This window comes from Emydura macquarii, unplaced genomic scaffold (assembly GCF_026122565.2).
Source record: "Emydura macquarii macquarii isolate MOO-44397 ecotype Brisbane River unplaced genomic scaffold, CSIRO-AGI_Emac_v2 contig_2422, whole genome shotgun sequence".
Lineage (NCBI taxonomy): Eukaryota > Metazoa > Chordata > Testudines > Chelidae > Emydura > Emydura macquarii.
The window spans coordinates 33053181-33069071 of record NW_027132559.1 but is presented as its reverse complement, the minus strand read 5'-3'; the positions used below and the strand labels follow the sequence as shown (position 1 = coordinate 33069071).

At 44.7% G+C, this 15891-nt stretch overlaps 1 protein-coding gene across 7 annotated transcripts in view; it reads left to right on the top strand.

Annotated features, from left to right (window-relative positions):
* AKAP9 (A-kinase anchoring protein 9) overlaps positions 1 to 15891 on the top strand; it is a 221984-nt gene that overhangs the window by 125668 nt on the left and 80425 nt on the right. For all 7 annotated transcript variants that reach the window (XM_067562218.1, XM_067562216.1, XM_067562217.1 and 4 more), the window contains one exon: positions 9827 to 10053. In XM_067562218.1, coding sequence (XP_067418319.1) covers positions 9827 to 10053 — 227 coding nt within the window. The remainder of the gene's footprint in view (positions 1 to 9826; positions 10054 to 15891) is intronic.

Sequence of the window (15891 nt, the reverse complement as noted above, 5' to 3'; positions counted from 1 at the left end):
AGTCATTTGGTACAGATGCTGATTTAAGCGTTAGGTTACTGTAACAGAGCAGAAGATGGTAAATCTCTCACCTGCCTCTGTTGGCCAGGGTGTAAGGGGCTCTGGCAGAGCACGTAACAGCTGCAGCCTTGATTAAGCTGAGTCAGAGCCCTGGCCTAATGAGGGAAAAGTGAACAGCTGGTGACCTGGTCCAGAGAAATAAATAGGCCAGTGCCAGAAGCCATGGGGAGGCGTGGCCAAACAGGGCAGGGGAAGCCTGCCAGACAGGCTGCCTGCAGGCCAGGAGGGAACCCTAACCCTAACCGAGCCCCCAAGTCCCCAGAGTGTCTGGTGTAGAAAGTGGGACTAAGTTGTATGCACTGTAAATAAAGTAGCACTGGTGATTGCAACGAAGAAGGCGTGGTGAGTCCTTTGGAGCCAGGGGGAGTGGACCCTGTGGAGGAAAAGAGGGGACCTGGCCACCTGGCCTGCTACAGTTACATACCATGGTTAGTAGTTCTGCAGTTTCATATTTGAGTTTCTTCAGAACTCTTGGTTGAGTACTATCTGGTCCGGGTGACTGGTTATTGTTTAATTTATCAATTTGTTCTACAACCTCCTGTATTGACCCCTCAATCTGGGACACTTCTTCAGATTTTTCACCTAAAAAGAATGGGTCAGGTGTGGGAATGCTCTGCTATTTTTAGGAGAATAAATTTGGAGACTTACATTTTCTAGGCAAATAGTGATTTTAAAGTGCATTTCTACACTGATTTTATAAAAATGCCATCAATGGTTTCTATATTTACCATCCCACAGTAACTTCCATGTTCCAGTTGCTCGCTCTGCAAACTTAATCAAAGCTCTGAGAGAGTCAAGTTGGGTTTTTTCTCTTCAAGTATCCTTACTGTTTGTGAAGTTTTACTTCAAGTGATTGCTCATTTCCATTCCAAAATAGGTGAGTGCACACCACCGTGCACTGGTTCCCGGAACTTTTTTCCCCTTAGCAGACCCCATAGGGTCGGCTCAGGCGACCCCTGGAGTACCACACTTATGCCGCGGTATATGAGGCACCACCGACCCTACGGGCCCTCAGTTCCTTCTTTCCACCCGTGACGGTTGCTGGAACTTCTCTTGCCTATCGTAAGTAGCATTCCCCTTACTGACTTTGTTAATAGTTGTTTGAATAGTTTAGTGTTAAGTAGTTAGTTAGTTAGCATTAGAGTAGAAGCCCTTAGGGGCTTAGGGCCAGGCCATGCCCGGCTCACCTGGTTTTAAGTCTTGCGCCGCTTGCGGCAAAGCCCTTCCAGTAAGTGACCCTCATGATCGCTGCTTCAGGTGCCTGGGAGAGCAGCAGCGGAGGGACCAGTGTAAGATTTGTGAAGCCTTCAAGCCAAGGACTCCGAAGGAGCGGATATTCGGCTGAAGGCTATTCTGATGGAGGCGGCACGCCGAGTGGCCTCTGAACCGCCGCGTTCCACCTCGGCACCGAGCGTCTCCTCGGTGCGGAGCGCTTCACCAGCACTGGAGTCTACTCGATGCCCATCCCCAGTGCCCAAGAAGAAACGGCGCCAGGGCATGGAGCGCCCATGCTCCCTCGCACCACCTGCGCGGCCAAGGTCGAGCCAGGAGATACACCAGCCACGGTCCGTTGAGCTTGCTCCGGAGCCTGCATGTCCACGCAGGGAGCCTCCCCCGATCCCTAGGGGTGGGGGTGTGCCCCTGCAAGGCCCGTCGACACCAGAGGCTTTCCACACAGCACGGGCCTTGATGGCCATGACCACGCCTCTGTCCCCTCCTCGGCCAAGGGAGAGGGGACTGGTGTCCCGGGATAAACCCGCGCTGGGTGCCCCCGGTGGATGGTCAAGACCCCTGTTGGGGTGAAGTCTCCCACCAGACGGCCATGGAGAGTAGAGCGCAGCGGCTCCCCTTGCAGCTCCAATTCGGAGTCATCGAGCTCATCCTCCCCGCGGCACCAAGGTTGGTCCCCGGCATCTGAGGCATCATGCTAGAGGCGGGACCGTTCCAAGACTGCCTTGCACAGTGGGCGCCGCTCCCGCACCCCAGCACTGAACCCTTCACCAGTACAGCACCAGTTCCAATCTCCAGTGTGGAGCCCGGCGCGGAGCCCGGCACCGAAAAACCCAGCCGCTCTGATCTGTCGTTGATCTCGGTCTACAGAGTCGGGCTCGGCACCGAGACGCCACAGACGGCACCGCTCCCGGTCCCCGAAGGGCAAGCGGCACAAGAAGTCCTCGGTGCCGAGGCGGAGGGTGTTGTCGTCAAGCTCGTAGGGGCATGCATCCTCCCATCAGCACCGCTTGCAGCGGCACCAACGCTCTTCTACCTCACCGGGGTCATCAAGAGGCCGGTCCCCAACTAAGAGCAGCAAAAGCCGAAGGCATCGTTGGCACCAGACCAATGGCTCGGGGTCCCACAAAGACAAGGGCACCTGCCGCCATCACGACACTCCACAGCCGGTACTGATGCCAGCACGGGGTGGCTGCAAGGGCCGTGGCAGTGGCTTTATTGGTGTCCATGGGGGGCACAGATGGGACAGGGAACTGTGTCAGTCCCATCCTCAGTGGCACAGCTGGTGCCCCCCCCCCCCCCCCCCAACCGAGCCAACAGGCTAAGGGCCATTCCTCGGATGAGGAATCAGGCCCTGAGGAGGGACCCTCTGTGGGTCCCCTCAGCAATCCTCCTCCTCTTCCCCAGATGAGGGGGCCACCAGAGACCACAGGGCACCCCTCCCAGACTTCAGGGCACACCAGGACCTCCTGAAAAGGGTGTCCTCCAACCTGAACCTAGAACTCAAGGAGCTATCAGAGGAGGAGGATCCCCTCTTCGGGGTTGTTGGTTCAGCAGGACCATCAAGGGTGGCCCTACCTGTACATGATAGGGTCCTTAAGCTGGCCAAGGCCCTGTGGCAAACCCCTGCCTCGGTTGCTCCCACATCCAAGGGCGCCGAGAAAAAATATTATGTCCCGGCAGAGGGGTTTGAGTTTTTGTTTAAACACCCAGCCCCGGGGACTCTGGTGGTGGATGTGGCCAACCAGAGGGACAGGCAAGGTGGCCCAGGCACCACGCCAAAAAACAAGGATAATAAGAAACTTGATTTATTCGGGAGAAAAGTTTACTCCACCGGGGTTTGCAACTCAGGATTGTGAACCACCAAGCCCTCCTAGGGTGTTACAGTCCTTACCTCTGGGAGTCCATGAGGCGGTTCGCAGAGGGGTTCCCCCAGGACCAAGCGGTGGACTTTGCCACGGTCCTGGAAGAAGGTGTCACGGTGGCAGAGGCGGCGTTGCAAACCGCCAGTGACGCTGCGGACACTGCTAGCAGAGCCATGGCCTCTGCAATAGCCATGAGGCGGTGTTCGTGGCTGCAGTCATCAGGGCTGTCCCAAGAGGTGCTCTTAAGGATTCACAAGCCACGCTCCGTTCCTTGGGACTCTACACTCCCCAGGCCTCGAGGCGTCAGTCTTGGCCACAGCCCCAACGCCAGGCACAGCCACCCCTTAGGCCATCACCTAGACCCTCTCAGCCCGGGGCTGAGAAAGGAGCAGGGGGTTCGGATGACATAACCGCTCCAACTCATCCGCAACCTCCCAGCAAGGACCCTCTAAGGGGGCCACACACAAAAAACAATTTTGACGGTGCGCCCGAGGGTGGCACCACTACCTCTCTCCCGGATCCACTTCTTCCGTTTGAAGACAGGCTAAGACCCTTCTACGCCAAGTGGCAAAATATCACCTCGGACCGTTGGGTTCTCGGCATATTTCTCAGGGGATATTACCCTTCAGTTCATGGCCTTCCCCCCTGGACTCTCCTCCCGACCCCGTCCCTCTTCAGTGACCCCTCTCATGAGCAACTCCTTTTGCAGGGGGTGAATACCCTCCTCCTCCTGGGGGCGGTGGAAGCGGTTCCTCTGGAAGAAATAGGGAAGGGATTTTACTGCAGGTATTTTCTCATTCCCAAAGCAAAAGGGGGTCTGAGACCCATATTAAATCTATGCCGACTAAACAAATTTATCAAGCGTCTCAGGTTTTGCGTGATCTCCCTTGCCTCCATTATCCCTGCTCTGGATCCAGGAGGTTGGTATGCTGCCCTCGATTTGAAGGATGTGTACTTCCATATTTCCATCCTTCCCAGCCACAGGTGCTTCCTCCAATTTATGGTAGCTGGCTGCCATTACCAATTCTTGGCCCTGCCCTTTGGCCTCTCATCTGCCCCCAGGGTATTACCAAGTGCATGGCAGTAGTGGCGGCCCACTTGCGCCGCAGAGGGGTGCAGATCTTCCCGTACCTGGACGACTGGCTGATCAGGGGCAGGTCCAGGTCCCACGCTCAGAACAGCCTGTCCTTCACTTGTGCGACATGCACCAAACTGGGGCTGCTCATAAACGAGCAGAAGTCCACTCTTACCCTGGTGCAACGCATAGAGTTCATTGGTGCCACTCTGGACATTACCCAGGCCAGAGCCTTCCTCCCGCAGCCTCGCTTCGAGGCTATGGCCGCGATAATCGCCCAGCTACACAGGTGCCCCACGACGACAGCCAGGCACTGCCTACAGCTGCTAGGGTACATGGCAGCCTGCATGTATGTGGTGAGGCTGGCTCGCCTCAAACTCAGGCCTCTCCAGGCATGGTTAGCCTCGGTGTATGCACTGAGCAGACACCCCTTGAATAGGGTGATCATGGTTCCCCCAAGGATCCTAGCCTCACTGAACTGGCGGAGGACTCCCGAGCAGGTGTTGAAAGGGGTTCCTTTCTGGGATCTGGCCCCATCGGTCATCCTGATCACAGACGCTTTGGACGTGGGGTGGGGTCCCACATCAGTGCTGACCTGAGCACCCAGGGGCTGCGGTCGGAGGAAGAGAAGAGTCTCCATATCAATGTATGAGAGATCAGGGCAGTCCGGTTGGCCTGCAAGGTTTTCCTCAGATTCCTGAGGGGCAAGATGGTTCAGATCCTGACGGACAATACAGCAGCCATGTTTTACATGAACAGGCAGGGGGGAGCGCACTCCTCGGCTCTTTGCCAGGAGGCCATTCAACTGTGGGACTTCGCGGTGAGGCACGACTTTCATTTATCTGCCTCTCACTTCCTGGGGGTCAGGAACAACGAGGCGGACTGCCTCAGCAGGTCGTTTCTACCTCGCCACAACTGGTCACTTCACCCAGAGGTGGTGACTTTTACCTTCCACAAGTGGGGTGTTTCCCAACTGGACCTGTTCGTGTCATTCTGGAACAGGAAGTGCCTTAGGTTCTGCTCGCTCTGGGGTCGCGAGCCGGGCTCCATCTCCGACGCGTTCCTCATCGAGTGGAAGGGGACCCTCATGTATGCGTTTCCCCCCCGTTCTGCTCCTACCCAAGGTCCTCTTGAAAATCAAGAGGGACAGAGCGGACATGATACTCATTTCCCCAGCCTGGCCGAGACAGCATTGGTTCAGTATGCTGCTGGACCTGTTGATCGCCCTGCCCGTGGAGCTCCCGAGGTGTTACGACCTGCTCTCCCAGGACCAGAGTCACCTGCTCCACCCAGACGTGGACTTCCTCCACCTGATGGCCTGGAGGCTCTGTGGCTGATGGTGGGGGGAGAGAGCCTGCTCGGCGCAGGTCCAGCAAATTCTTCTGGGCAGCAGAAAACCTTCCACACAGGTCGTGTACCGAGCCAAGTGGAGACGGTTTACCTGCTGTATGGAGTCCCGGGGCATCCCGCCGAGCTGCTTACCTATTCAGGCTATCCTGGAGTATCTGCTCCACCTGAAACTCCAGGGCTTGGCGCTGGCTTCCCTGAAAGTCCACCTAGCAGCTGTCTGAGCCTTCCACCAACCGCTAGAGGGGATATCCTTATTTTCCCACCCCATGTCAGTCAGGTTCCTCAAGGGGGTGGAGAGGCTTTACCTGCAGGTCCGTGACCCAGTGCCTCCCTGGGATCTCAACCTGGTCCTCTCCAGATTAACAGGGCCCCCCTTCGAGCCCATGGCTACATGCCCGCTGCTTGTCCTCTCTTGGAAGGTAGCCTTCCTGGTGGCCATTACCTCGGTTAGGAAGGTTTCCGAGATAAGAGCTTTGACCTCTGAGCCCCCCTACACCGTGTTTTATAAAGACAAGGTGCAGTTGAGACCCTATCTAGCTTTCCTGCCTAAGGTGGTCTCCCAGTTCCACTATAACCAAGATATTTTCCTTCTCGTGTTTTTTCCAAAACCGCACGGGTCAGAGGAGGAGGAGCGGAGATGGCACTCGCTAGACGTGAGACGAGCTCTGGCCTACTACATCAAGAGGACACGGATGTTCCGGAAGTCTACGCAGCTGTTTGTTGCAGTGGCGGACCGGATGAAAGGCTTACCTGTCTCCACCCAGCGCACCTCCACGTGGATCACCGCCTGCATCAAGTGCTGCTACAAGCAGGCAAGCATACCACATCCAAGGGCTGTATCAGTGCATTCAACCAGAGCCCAGGCCTCGTCTGCAGCCTTCCTGGAGAGGGTGCCCCTGCAGGACATCTGCAGAGCTGCCACCTGGTCGTTGGTGCACACCTTCACGTCCCACTATGTCATCATGCAGCAGGCAAGAGAGGACGCGGGATTTGGTAGAGCTGTGCTGATGAGAGCAGCTCACCGGTAACTCCTACCCACCTCCAAGGTATGGCTTTTTAATCACCTATATTGGAATGGATACGAGCAATCACTCAAAGAAGAAAACAGGGTTACTTACCAGTAACTGTTGTTCTTTGAGATCGGTTGCTCATATCCATTCCACACCCACCCTCCGTCCCCGCTGTTGGAATCGGCAGAAAGAAGGGACTGGGGGGCCCATATACTGCAGCATGAGCGTGGTACTCCAGGGGGCGCCTGAGCCGATCCTATGGGATCTGCTAAGGGGAAAAAAGTTCTGCGAACCAGTTCATGGTGGCGTGCACTCACCTATATTGGAATGGATATGAGCAACACATGTCGAAGAACAACAGTTACTGGTAAGTAACCCTGTTTTTCTGCAGGCCAAATCATGGCTGACACCTACATACTCGCACTGCATCAGTGGGGCTTGCACAATTGTAACGAATTAGAATTTACTAAATTATTCTGTTGATGATGCATTAGGAGGAATAGAATCCAGCTCACATGCTCTTAGATCTGTTGGCTCTGCATGGCCAACAAAAATAAAAAACAGTAAACCTTGATTTTTAGGCCTCAATCTTGTCCATGCAGAGCTACTGCAGGATCGAAGCCTTACTCACTAAAGTAAACAAATATCACTCTGAATAAATACAAGAAACAGATCTGTTAAATATAAATGTAATTTTTACGTAGTTGTGTTTCAAAATAAAATAACACTTTACATTCATTACCATAGCTGAACTCAAGAGATGGGAGGTGGCACTTCCCTTTGTTTGACAGCTATCCTTCAATTTAAGTATGCTGCAGAACTGTTCTTTTCTTTATAAAATGCTCTATTACATTTTTTTTATATATAGCAAAAGATAAACTGGAAAACAGTAGCTACAGAATTGAGGGGGGTGAAAAATTAATGTACCCATGCTATGATTTTAAAATCTGAAGTCTGAAATCTTTGTCTTTACCTCTTGATTTCCACACCCTAACCTTTTGGTCATTGGCATGGATAAAGGAATACTTACTTAATGCTAATAGCACCAGTAAAGAGAAAGAATATGTTACTATTAGCATCAGCTGCTGAAATAATGACACCATGTCAGTACTGATTATGAGCAAGCTTTGAGGTTTGAAGTTTTTCCATTCTTATTTCTTATAAGACAAAAGTTGCAGAAGCCTGCCACGTATTTATGCAACTGCTTTGCAAAAAGAATACTTTGTGTTCTAAACTAACTCATGATGGCCCAATGCAACAGTAGATCTCAGACAAAACTTCTATTAAGATTCAGGGATTACGGGCTATGGCAGTGCTTAATTTGTAATAAGAGGTGCCAGGGCTCAAGCAATTTTTTTACATTCATAACTGATGCAGCAAGCCCAGAAGTGCTGGGGCTATGAACTGCTAATTCTAGGGGTGCCAGGGCACAAAGTAAGCTATGGCCATTAGGCTGCACTGCAATTATGTAATTTGTTTCAAGTTTTATTCCAAATTCATGAATATTATCAAAACTTTAATAAATGTCTTTCAAACCAGAATCTGAAAAGTATGAAAAATGTAGTTGTATTATATTAAAATTAGTAGGGTGTTTTTATTTTACTTTGAGAAAACTGAAAAGCAAAATGGGAAAAATAAGTGTGCTGCCAAATCTGAATGCTTGTTCATAGATTAGGGTAAAATGTAACTAATTGTTTTGTCTGTAGCTGTACTACTGTACTTTGGGCATTTATTTTGTCAGATCTCAGAAGCTAAGCAGGGTCTTACCTGGTCAGCACTTAAGATCCGTTACCTCCAAAGAGCATCAGGTGCTGCAGTAAGTGGTGTTGGTAGATCAACAGGGTTTATGTTTCCCTCAACTAAGGCTTTAGCCAGTGCCGTGGTACAGCATTAGGAAACACTGTGCTGCTGGATGTCCATCTTAGATAAAGGTCCTTTCTACTCTGAGGATATTAAAGCTCCTGTGTCACTATTGATGTTTCCAGATACTCAGAGGTCTTTTGGCTTGGGTGCTGAGAAATCCAATTGTTGTTATTATCCAATACAATTATTATTGTAAAAGTATAGCACTGTTAATTCTACTGCAGGTCTTACATTATGAGGATTTGGAACATTAAGGTGCTAAGAAAAATCTTTTTCTCCAAACCTACCATAAATGTTGTATAGAGAGAGCGCTGGCAGAAAATGGCTACCATTGTTTAAAAAAACTGCAGAAAGCTATTTGAAAGATTACATTATTTATTTTAATAAAACAAACTTTTCTTTAATAAGCAAACATTTTTGCCAATTCAAATCTAATATGTCTACATAGCGCTTTTCATTTTCAAAATGCTGTAGTAACATCAGTGAAATTATCTACACTCCCCTGTAATGTGGAAAACTTCACCTGTTGCCTAAAAGGTTTGAAAACAGCCACAATGTGCACATTTGTGTCTCTTGCTTTACTGAATTTCTACATTCTAAATATTCAAAATCCAGAGCTTTCTGATGGTAGTTGTATCAGGCTAAAGCGTTAGGTAAAACTGTCTGCTGCTGCGTTTCAGACAGAAAGGATACTGCTTATGAAATTGAAATCAGACATCAGGAATATTAAGGATTAGAAAAAGACCATATTGTCCATCGGTACAGACATCTACAATATTTCCCATTGGCTCATATATCCCTTGAAACCAATTTACAGTTCATTAATAATATCAGTGTTTTCAGTATTCCAGTCACCTTCATGCCAAGAAATTCTGTGTGAATTGATTGTTGTTCTGCTCAACTAACTTAAGTCATTATATTTTAATTAGTAACTTTCTTGAACGGTTGGATTAATTCACAGTGCCACACTTAGCCACTGATGACAGAGTGATTGATATACCTAGTTCTCCATATTCAGGGCCAATCCTGCAAATCATTATTCTGGACTACTCACAATAATAAAAATTATCATCAGTAATAAGGGTTTGCAACATCAGGCTCTTAGAGCCCAAAGCAGCACTACCAGGCTGTTCAAAATATTATTCTCTGTTAATATCTCCTTTTCTCCATCCCTTCTGCATTTTCCGTAATAAGCTTGTACTGTGCCTTGTTGGTGTATTTTTAGTGTACATTGTATGTCTTTGATGTCCTGCTTTAAAGGTATAAATATTTTATAATTATTTTATGACCTGTCTCTGTAATCCTAATTCATACATATATTTTTTATTTTAAATCTATGAGTCTACATATAAAGATTATTTTTGTTATTGCAGAAGAGCCCTCTTCTTTATATCATGGTACTGATCTTGGAGGTGATGATACTAGCAGGTGGTCAGGAGTAACAGATGAAGAACTTCACCTGACTCAGCATCTCACAGAGAGTGACTTTGCTGGAGCAGAGATAGACCCTGGCAATGAAGAACTAGTTCTAAATATTAGTTCTAGACTGCAGGCAGCTGTTGAAAAACTTCTGGAAGCCATCAATGAAACCAGCAATCAGGTAGGATTACCTCATTGTAGTCTGCTTTGAGTTTGCAATGGTAGGCCATTTTTTTGTTAGTTTTTCGTGAATGTGTTGTTTGTTTCGATGCAGACTCTATATTCATAAGGAAAGAAGAATATTTCTATATTTTTCTTTTGCATTATGTTTTTGTGGAAGGGCTCCAAGCATCCAAAGCTTTCCTTTTGCATAGCTTTTAAGTTTACACTAGTGGACACTTTGGCCCAAAGTCTTTAAAAGTGATGTGTTTCAGTGAGCTCCCAGAGTAAACAAGAGATTTACAATACTCAGTGATTGGGGGTGTAGACTTTTTTGCTCTGTATGTTATCTTTGTATATGTACTTTTGTAATCCAATAGGAAAACTAGGTAAATGGAATTTTAAAAATATTCTCTGCTGTGTTAAATATCTAATTTAATGAATTCTTTACTTCCATGTATAGAAATGCATTATATTAACCCACGTACATTAGAATGCCGGGGGGTTGTAATGTTTCTTTTCATTTTCCAGAGGGATAGGCCACAAGAAACCTTGCCTGAGATACAGTTAGTCCAGTCTGGAATGACAAATGCTTTTGTGCATCATATTCTTTTCAGCAGTCATTTTAGTTGTTATAAACTGGGCTTGGTAGGCACATAGGACAGTTGTGCTGATGCAGTGGACCAGGATGGCTGCGAAGGAGCTGGTTATGCACTCTATATGGTCAATCCATCGAGTAGGAAGGATTTGAGTGATAAGTTAATGACTTTGAAAAAGATTTGTCAATGCATTGGACTAAAAATTATCTTTTAAAAGAGGTCAAATATTGATTGACACAATTAGTTTATAGTCATTATAATTTAACAAGTAAATGGTATTTTTCCCATATTAATATACATATCTGAATACATAAATGTGTATTTATCTTAGAGACTAGAGCAATTCTTATTTCTTACCTTAGGTAAATATGCATTCATAAACTTTTAAAGACTTTTCTTTCTTACTTGAAAAAGATATAAAAATAATAAATTTAAACTATGTTAAAGTTCAGATGCAGGATAAGGATACAGGATAAGAACACGCAAAATTTCTAAAACTGGCAAAAATTAAAGTTAAAGTTGATTGTCTGCCTTTACCTCATCATGTTGTGCCCTTTTTTCCCCCTTCATTAAGGCAGTCATTCAGAACTTTGGATTTTCTAGCTTAGTGGTTCTCAACCTTTTCAGACTACTGTACCCCTTTCAAGAGTCTGATTAGTCTTGTGTACCCCAAGTGTTACTTCACTTAAAAACTACTTGCTTAAAAAAATGAGACAAAAAATACAAAAGTATCATAGCAGACTATTACTGAAAAATTGTTTATTATCTCATTTTTACCATATTATTATAAATACATTGATTGGAATATAAATATGGTACTTACATTTCAGTGTGATACCTGAACCTGTTTTTCCCTTGAGTCTTGTCTGAATCCCAAGCCCCAGGCAGTGGGGCTGAAGCATGTAACTTAGCTTCATGGAATTCTGGAATCCCAGGCAATTGCCATGCTTGCCACCCCTGCACTTGTGATCGCCCCTAAACCTGTCCCGTGACTCCCCAAGGGCTGCAACCCCCAGGCTGAGAAACACTGATCAAATGAGTTGAGTACCCCTTGGAAAAGCACACGTGTTCTCACACGTTCTGTTTTTTATTTTGTTTTGTTTTTGTCAGAATGTATTTATTTGAACGTTGTTACTTTATAATAGATACAATTTTGGACAGATTACACTACATAATGGTTTGTGAATCTGATGTTCTACATGCATGAGGAATAAGCGATTTCCCTATTTGGAAGGTGAAGCAGGGAAAATAAAAAGTGAAAGCAAATGCTGAGCTGTTACGTGCTATAAACTCTGCCATAGATAAGTTTACAATAGGTGCTATCAGTTCACTTTCCAGGATAAAGAAAACAACAAAGGGTGCAGCATGGATATTTGTACTTTGTAGTCATTTTATAAAACCAGTCAAAGTACATTTTTTCCACCCTTCTTTTTATGGTAATATAACGTTTATATGTTCTGACATTTTATACAGGTGTCCAACAGCCCTGGCAGATGTGATAATTCGTCGTTATTTTCATTATAAATATACTTCTTTGGCCGTTATTGCACATTTGCTATAATTAATTTGTATAACTTTTTATTTTTGTTATGCTTAGTGCTCCAGAGCTATAATGCATGTTGTTCTCACACAAAATATGAAATATAGTACGTAATACTAAAATGCAAACGTTTCTCTTAGAGCATTAAATTATTGTTATTGTTTATTATTTGTATTGTCCTCAGGGACCAGGATTCTATTGTGCTAGGCACTATACAAACACAGAACAAAAAGACCTCACTACAATTTATCATTTGGCATTCTGTCAATACTTGGACATTTACAAATGTTTACTTTGTAGTGTCAAAAATGTACATCATTTTGGTTCAGTTCCTGGCCTCTATTCAGCTCCCTTATAACACTGCAGCAAGGCAAAGAGCTGGAAAACTGGCATAAACAGAATCCCTAGGTGGCACACGGCTGATGCAGGTGCCTCTATACCATTTCCTTCCAATCCTCCTACCTGGATTAAGGGGTGTGCTAATACTAGGTCAGAGGAAGGGTTGTGGACAGAGTATCTACTGTATCTTGTTCTCCAGTAATCTTCAGCTGTATAATAGCAGCTAGAAGACTATTACCAGCTATTGCAAATTAACACAACTCTGAGGTTGCTCCATCTTCCATAGGGGGTTTAAATCAATTGCCATAAACACCTGACATTGGGGGAAGCATAAAGAGACATAATGCCACCTTTGTTCCCTCTGTGCCTCCCACTCCCTGAGCTCCTGTTATAGGGCCCAGCGTCTACAAAAGGCAGGTCTACACTTAAAATGCTGCAGCATGCAGCTGCACTGCTGTAGCGCTTCAGTGAAGACGCTACTACACTGACAGGAGAGCTTCTCCCATTGCATAGTTAATCCACATCTGCAAGAGGTGGTAGCTGTATCAATGGGAGAAGCTCTCCTGTTAACATAGCACTATCTACACCAAGGGTTAGGTTGGTATAACTGTGTCATTGAGGTGTGTGGATTTTTCACACTCCTGAGTAACTTAATTATACCAATGGAAGTTTATAGTGTAGACCTTGCCAAAGTATATCCTGTCAGTACTTAGTATTTTTATATTGGTATATGATCCATTTCATATGCTAGAGTTTTTTTGCATTTTAAACCCTAATATGGTATATTTACAAGCGCAACAAAATAATGGCATGGATGATATTGCTAGATCAATCTGTTGGATTGAGTTCTCCAGGAGAAAGATTGAGAGCAATCTTTGAGGGGCCCCACTCTTTAAACTGTCTGGGATCAAAAGTATTCCAGAGGCACAGTTTGCCATATGCTACAGCCCCCTCAAGTAGGTGACCTGACAATGACTTTAGACTCTAAAACTGTCTGCCTTTCTAATCTCTGGATAAAATGCATAGATCAGTGCTGATAAAAACGGAAGGAGTTTGGGGATTACATAGAATAGCAACAAATCTAAATTGACCAAATGGAATGCAAATTCAGCTACCTAGCACTTCCTGATATCCTAGAGGAAACCATTTTGTGTTTTTATTTAAACTCATATCAGAAGCATTATATATCCAACACAATGACAGATGAGGGTACAGCATATTACAAAATGTTCGGCTCGTGGAGCAGCATTTATCAGAGAGAAAATTATAAATAAAAACACATACTGTAGCTGTCTAATTACTAATTTTTCTTTAAATATAAGTAGGATTGTTCATAGCATGTTGTTTTCTTACATAAGCATTTAAGAGTAGGTTATAGATATACAAGATAAAGGAATACAGCAGTCAAATGTTACAGCAATAATTAATGGAATACATACCACTACTATAAAAGTGATATTTATTGGAGCATCTTCCCTCCAAATAGCTCATCTGATAATCTTATATCATTAGTAATTGGCAGGGCCCAAGCATAATTTTTTTGGGCTCACTACAAACTTGTAACCTGGGCCCCCCTCCTACACACATACCACAATCCCTCATCCCATATATACAATCTCGTGAGCCATGAAATTTTTTTTCCTCATGGTAATGGGGATTGCATCCTGGGCTGGGCCCCCTGGGCCCCGGTAATGTGTACCTTTCCTCCTCCTCCTCCCCCCCATATGGGGGCCCTGGTAATTGGTGTACTAATCTTAATTTGTCAAACATGTTTCTCTTTTTGTTACCATAGGGATGAACTAATATCTAAAGAATGTAGTCGTGAGTAGTCTAAAACAGGTGCATATTTTCATTTAAGATCAATAAATTAGGACAGTTTCCCTAACGCTTTCATAATAGTAACGTAGAAATTATATTTTTGAAAATACAATAACTTTTGCAACCGTATTCTAAAATCCAAACAAAAGTTTTTTCAATTTGGTCAATTTCAAGTCTCAGACGATTAAGCATATAATTCTTTGTGCGATGACATTCCTGTCATCATTTGACTGTGAATGTTATATCTATTTGGTTTTCTAAAATTGGTATGTGAAAATTATTGCATCACAATTTTCCGTGCGGGGGAATTTATACTGTTAAGAATGGTTGGTATCCTATTTTCCCAATTCTATGAAAAAATGTGATGGTCCGTATCATTTTCCCAAGCTATTCTTGTATTGTCTAGATTGACAAGTTCTGTGCCACAAAAAGGGTTAATATATTGATAATAATATAATTGATTAAATGAAACAAAAATCTCACATAATTTAAAAAATATATATAAATTGAGAAAACAGGATTACTTTAGAATAACAAGCATATAAGGTGATGTGGCCGTTGATGACTGCTAATTTAGTTATACATAATTGCTAACAGAAACAGAGGAGTTGTAGGGAGTTTCTTAATGTTGCAAGAAGTTTCTTAATAATTTATTAAACATTCTGCGTATGAAAATTCTGTGTATGAACATTAAAAAAGTGAATGCAGCAGTTTTACCTTTAATGGCAGATCAAAAGAAAAGAGTCTGAAAGGATCAATAATAGAAATATTGTGGCATGTTTGACAATGCAACATGAGAAAATAACATCTAAATAAAATAATTACAAGCCAAGCAGATATTTAAGTCCTTAATTAATTGTACTATACATACAAATTGGCATACTTTTTAAAAATGAACTTTTTTTAAAGGAGTGGCAGAAACCTGGCATTATCTTTGAAGTGCTGTTTTAGACCTGTTTGAACACACACTTTTAGAGCTCACATGTGGAATTTGAATCCTGTCTGGCAGGCTTCATAAATGGGCGTTTTAATTCAAATTCCACCTGCCAGCGTACCTAAATAAGCCACTCCTTCTGTCCTGAACTCTTAATCAGGGAAGATATTGACAGGAAACCTTTACTCAGTGAGACGGAGCATTATTTGATTAGCTGAGTTCAGAACACCTCTTCCTGTTGAATTAACTCAAGGAACGAGAATATAAGGCAAATATCTTCATATGTGAATTTCTTCTTTATGCTCCAGTGGAGATTATAAATGTGGACAGTAGCTGCCAGGTTCTGCTCTGATTGCTTGCTTGCCACAGCATACATGCTCTGATACCAAAAGTATACTTTCTTGCCTGGGTAATTACTTCCCTCCTGTTATCATTTTTCTGTTTCTGAAGGATTCAGATTGCACTTTATTGTGAAATGTATAATAGAGAAGGCTTTTTTTAATGATATTGGAAAAATGGCAAGCTCTGTTATCCAGTTGGTTTCTGCAAATGTTGGTTCTTTTTATAGCTTGATGTTTACCTGGGTCCTTCCTGCACTTTTTGATTACTCATGTGAGTGTGAAATGATTG